Below are 6,000 nucleotides of genomic sequence, written 5' to 3' on the forward strand. Positions count from 1 at the left end.
AGCGTACCATAGTTTGAGCACCACATCAGACAGATGTTGCTCCTCCAGATTTGTTGACTGGTGGAGAAATGGCGTTACTGCATCAATCCTCCTGTTTGACCTTTGACATCAGAAATGTCACGTTGTTGACAGAGAACCTTCCAGATCGAAGTGTCACCTGATCAGTCCGTCAGTGTGGATCAAACCTGGAGCTGCCGTTTATGTTTCCCACCTGATCCATCAACTTTTATAATGAAGCCTTTTATCATCCTGTGCTTTGATTTTTTTACGACATAATAAGTTCATATTATTCCCCTCAGGCGTCAATGTGACTCTGAGTCTGAGTGTTGATGAGAAGTGATGCTGGTAGAACCTGGAGTGTTAGAACAAACAGATGTTCCTGTTTACGTTGGAGCTGTGAAGGTCACCAGGTTCAAACCAACACTGTGGACCAGCTCTGATGTATGGACCTGAACAGGAGCTGAGGACCAGGTCACATGGTGTTTGTACCGTCTGTGACGTGTTTTCTGTTGTGACTTAATCTGAAGGATTGTGTTTGATAATCCCGGGTTTAGGTTCAGTGTCGGCAGCGTGACTCAAAGCTGGGCCTTTTGGGCTTTGAACCCAGTTTGTTGGAACTCGTTTAAATTGCCTTGGAAGAACGCGGCCCATTATGTGAGGAAGTGTCGGTCCCTGAGGGGAGCTGGAGGCAGAAGAAACATTTTTATCTTTTTCTCACTGAACTAACTGCTAATAAAACTAAATTAACCCTTTTAAGGAGCTCCATCTTTCAACTGGATTCAAATATTCAAACAACCATGGAAATATCTTGTCCAAATGATATTTTCTATCCATTTTCTTCAGATCTGTGGTTCTGAGAGTTCTGTTCTGTTCTGTTCTGTTCCGTTCTGTTCAGGCCTCATTAAGTTCATTGTTCGTGTTGTTTTGCTCCTGTGCGTGGTAACACGGGTCATAATGAGCGGTCCACGTCTCAGCCCGTGGCAGAGCCGGACCACCTGTGAGTGGGAGCCACAAAGACGGCAGCGTTTCCTCTAATTATAATCACTGTGTATTATATGTTTAAAACAGGACGGCGCCCCCTCTGACAATGAGTTAGTATGATGTGCAGTGAATAGATTCAAGAGGGTAGAAATATGATTTGATTTTACAAATTAAAATGACTCACAGGTGCAGCATGACATACCATTCAATGCCAGGTGTGTCAAACTGGTGGTAAGGGGGCCCAAAACTGGAGCTAGACTCTGGTTTACCACCTTTCCCCCTGGAGTCTCAGTATCTCTTCTTCTTCCACCGCCTCTTGGTTGATCTCACCAGAAGAACACTGCCCCTGGTGGTGGTGGTAGAGAACTGCAGATACAAACCTCCAGACCTGCAGCTGTCAGGAGTTGAGCAGGGATGATTTCAGATTTCTTTTTTGTGTTTAAGTCACCGGTGAGAAAGAACTCCATCAATTATTACAAACGGTTCAACAAATTCAAATTTACCTCCGTGTTCTCGTCCCGCTGCTTCCACTGGATGTTTAATGCATTTGACCTGCAGCTGTTTGACTCTGTGCTGTCAGATCCTCACACGTCACGTTCATCCACCTGTCTGCTCCGTAGAGTGTCAGAGTGTGGAACAGAGAAGCAGTGAGAACAGGAGGAGGTGTCTGTGTCACAGCCCGTCCCTGGGGACGGAGCTGCAGCTTGTAAAGGCTGAAAGTGAAATTCAAATCCAATCATCGGCCGCTGTTGTAAACCTTTTATTTCTCCCTCCACTCTGCTCCGTGCTGATATATGCAGCGCTGCGTTCTGCTCGTAAACATGTCTCTTTCTGCCCTGCTGCTGCAGTTCAGGAGGAGGCTGGAACTCATGGGCGTAAATCTCCCGTCACTCAGGCTGAACAGCTGACCTTGGTCGTCGTCACTTCCTCCCTTCGTCTTCACCAAATTGACTTCTTAGTCTGGTCCACGCCATGATTGACTCAACGCCAAGTGTCCTTGAAAACCCTTTAACTCTTCCATGTCTGGCTCTGGAGAAAAAAAAAAAACAATTTGGAAATTTGTCACATGAAACTGGAAACTTCACAAATTCACCTCCAAAAAATGTAAAATCAAAACTGACTTTTTTCATGCTTGTGTTTAAACTAAATGGAGTTATTGTCCTTTTCATGATTTAACTAAATCATATTTAACTAAATCATATTTGACTAAATCATATTTGACTAAATCATATTTGACTCCTGTTCAAACAGCAGTGACGGCTCATTCCAGAACATTGACCGTCAGGTCGTCCATGTTGGTTGTAGGGAACTTCACGTTGTTGTTTTTGTCTCTGTTGTTTCCAGCTGTCCAGTCGTTAAACAACCTGAACGACCAGATCGTCCAGTTCATGGTGACCCGACCCTGCAGCCTGACCGACGAGGATGAAGCCTTCGTCCCAGGAGAGAGGGACACGCTGAGGAAGTCCATGACTCTGATGAGGCACCTGCTCATGGATGCTCAGGTACACCCCCCCTCACACACACCACCCCCCCAGGCTGGAGCCAGTCCCAGCTGCCATCAGACACTAGACCTGTGGTCCAGTAATATCAAACACGTGGCTCTGGGGCCCGGTCTGAGCCACAGGATGTTTGAAATATTCTGTGATAACAGTGTGTGTAGAGAAACCACAGGTCAGGTCTGTCCACCGTCCACCGACGTCTGACTTCTGTCTCTGCGGTTTATTATATTATTATTATTCTTTTTCTTCGACAGTCTGACGTTAAAAACTCATCAGAGTAAAATAACTGCCCCCACTGTTCTGCCCCGGGCTGTGATGATCCGTCACCTTGTTTATGTTCCCTCTTCGTTCTGACGGATGTTCCATGAATCTGGACTTAGCGATGCGTTCAGGTCATCCATTAACATCTTCCCCGTCCTGATGGATTCAAACCCCCGCTCCTTCTACTCCTGGACATATTTTCTCCAAAGTGGAGCCATTGATTAAAGGGAAGGTAATTCAGCAGAAAGCCGAGGTTTCAGCTGGACTCAGTGCTGTCCCCGGTGGAAAGACAGATTGTTAGCCTGCAGTCAGCGCTCTCTCTCTCTCTCTCTCTCTCTCTCTCTGTCTTTGGTGACGTAGAGAATGTAACGTTGGGAGGTGATGGATGAGAGGAGGACACAGTCACAGGTGCTCGGTCTTGGAGGAGGAGTTTGTTGTTGTTGTTGGTGGTGATGTTGTCGATGTGACAGATGACGTCATTCTGTTTATTTGTTGCTCATTTTCATTTTTACTGTTCGGTTCACTGAGAGTTTTGTTTGACGCAGCCTGTTATCAAATCACACGGCGTGAACATGACTCACTTGTTGTAATGGAGAAAATAAGATGAATAATGTGGGCTGTAATATCCAGAAGTACTCCATGTAAAGTACTCAGAGTACTTGACGCAGCCTAGACTGAAGTAAACAGGAACTTCATCTTGGGTATGGAAATGAAGTCTTCCCTCCTCCCCCCCTCCCTCCCCCTCTCTCCCCCCTCATCGACCAATTGTCAACTTGTTCTTCGTTCCTCATATTTTCCTTCTTTGTCAGAACTCAGTTATAATTATTCAAGCGAAGCCTCCAACGCTGCTGTATCCAGTGTCCGACTCCTCAGTATCACAGATGACATGTGACCTGGTCCCCTGAGTTTGAGTTTCTGCCGTCAGGTGGATTTTCAAATGACTTTCTTCCACCTCTGCTCTCTGGTTTCACCTGCTGGTGTCTCGAGGCCAGACGCCTCATTCTTCTGCTCTGGTGGGTGTGGAGACAAAAGGAGAACGTCGTGCCAGTTAGAACGCCCTGAGGAGTTCTGGTTCACGTTAGAGCCCATGGTCGACTTTGTCTGTGTGAAAATATCACTAATGCAGTGGTAACGTGTGCTGTACAACAAATACACAACACGGTACAGAAAGTACCTCTGGTTGAGTGGAGTTAAATCATTCTTATTTTTATTATAATTATTTTGACTCTTTGACCTGAAGAAAAATAAAACCTGTCACAGCCTGACACTTGATAATTTACTGAAATTTACTGAAACTAGACCCCTAGGGGGCGCCACCCTCCACTTTAGGAACCCTGATCTCTGCAGAGTAGATTTAAGTGCAGACTACCACCTAGATCTGTGGTTTACACTTATATTTACTGTACATTTATATTTACTGTACATTTATATTTACTCTACATTTATATTTACTCTACATTAATATTTACTTTACATTTATATTTACTCTACATTTATATTTACTGTACATTTTTAGCCAAGTGAAACCTTTGAAACCTTTATGTTTTCACATTATTGACTTTGATCTGCAGCAGAGGAATCGACTGACAGGTCATTTCCGTTGGTTTCTCTTGATTCAGTCTTGACCTGGGAAGAATTAAAGGAGCAATATGAGTCTTTAGCCTGAGGTCAGATTGACTGAAACCGCTGCTGTTGTCACCTGTAATATGATGATGTCACACAGTCACACGGTGACACTGTGGGAACACAGTCCAGGGTTTGGACCACAACAGAGAAATGTTACCATTCTTTGACTCTTTCTTTTTAAACCTGTTTGTCTGTAGAAACAGTCAGATGAGGTGTAAACATCTTTATTTTATTTTTTATTTCTCTTTTATCTTTTTCTCTTCTCCGTTTGTGGCCACTTGACCACAGAAACTATTGTTAAACCTCCGTCTGTTCAAAGAAATCACGGCTTTCATCTCAAATCTCATCTCAACATTTCTTCCTCCCTCGGACCGTGTTGCACAGGAATCAATCTCCTGCTAATCTTTCTCATCTATTTCACTGATACGTCCTTTGTGCCGTGGTGTTTGATGAAGTCGCTTCAACTTCAAAGGATTTTTATCTTTCTTTTTTTTTTTTACCTTCACATTTTCCGGGGGTTTATTTCTTTCTCCACAGAAACTCCAGGGAACGAAGATGATTAATGAAAACACATAAAAATGTTTTGGAGCAGCGAGGGTTTTAAAGCACATCTGTCGCTGCTGCTGATTGGCCGGAGCTGAGTACAGGAATAAAATGGAACTGTTACCGATTTTTACATTTCCTGATTCATAAAAGATGATTTTCTGCCTCCAGGCAAGACTTTCTGCTCTTTTTGTATTTTCCCCTCCATCTTTAAAGAGCCGCGGCGTCCTCCGTCCAATCAGACGAGGTTCTTTGTGTAAAGTGAAGCCTTTTATGACAACAGTGAGGAGATGATGCAGAGCAGGTTCTGAGGAGACCAGGCTTCAGTCCAGCACCTCCAGTCAGTGTGATGTCATCGTTCAGTGTCTCATTGTCTCCGTGGGGGGGGCACGGTGTAAAGATGAGGAGTTTCTGTTTAATTATTGTGGTGTTAACAGTTAAAGTGAGGCTTTGAGACCTGTGTGTTTTATGTTGAAATGCTGGTGTCAAAGCTCTGCTCACTTTCTGTTCAGTTCACTTTGTTAACGACGATAACGAGGTCACATTTTATTTATTGATATTATTTTTTATTTTTTTATAACATTATTATTATTATTGATATATTGTCTAATGTAATGAAATAGTTTTTCCTATCCAGGAAGCAGGAAATAGACACAGGTGTGTGTGTGTGTGTGTGTGTGTGTGTGGATGTCTTGACCTTGACCTTTATAAGGTGTGTTTATTTAGTGTGGACTTTGTTCTTTATGAATTCTTATCAGAGATTCAGTTCAGACATGGTGGTCTGCTGACAAACTACGACCATCTGACCTCAGGTGTCGACACCTAGTGTTGGGGAGCAGCAGCTGCGACGGTCGTGACGTTTCTGAGCTGCAGCCAAGTTTATATCTGAATATGGTCTGAAAATTCACTGAAAATAGAAATGCTCTTTTATATTTTAACTTTTCCTTCATAACAGAGCAGATCAGTCTGTGTGTGTGTGTGTGTGTGTGTGTGTGTGTCTGATTGTCATATAAGTCATTGATCTCACAGCTCATATAACAGTCGTCTCCACTAACCCCCCAGGACCAGCCACAATGTTTAATAGTATCAT

General features: G+C 43.6%; 1 protein-coding gene across 1 annotated transcript in view; it reads left to right on the top strand.

Moving 5' to 3' along the window:
- Nucleotides 1-6,000, top strand: part of kaznb (kazrin, periplakin interacting protein b) — a 53,791-nt gene that overhangs the window by 11,061 nt on the left and 36,730 nt on the right. The window contains exon 6 of the mRNA XM_008319619.3: nt 2,326-2,483. Within this exon, the coding sequence (XP_008317841.1) occupies nt 2,326-2,483 (158 nt within the window). The remainder of the gene's footprint in view (nt 1-2,325; nt 2,484-6,000) is intronic.

This window comes from Cynoglossus semilaevis, chromosome 11 (genome assembly GCF_000523025.1).
Source record: "Cynoglossus semilaevis isolate Cse_v1.0 chromosome 11, Cse_v1.0, whole genome shotgun sequence".
Lineage (NCBI taxonomy): Eukaryota > Metazoa > Chordata > Actinopteri > Pleuronectiformes > Cynoglossidae > Cynoglossus > Cynoglossus semilaevis.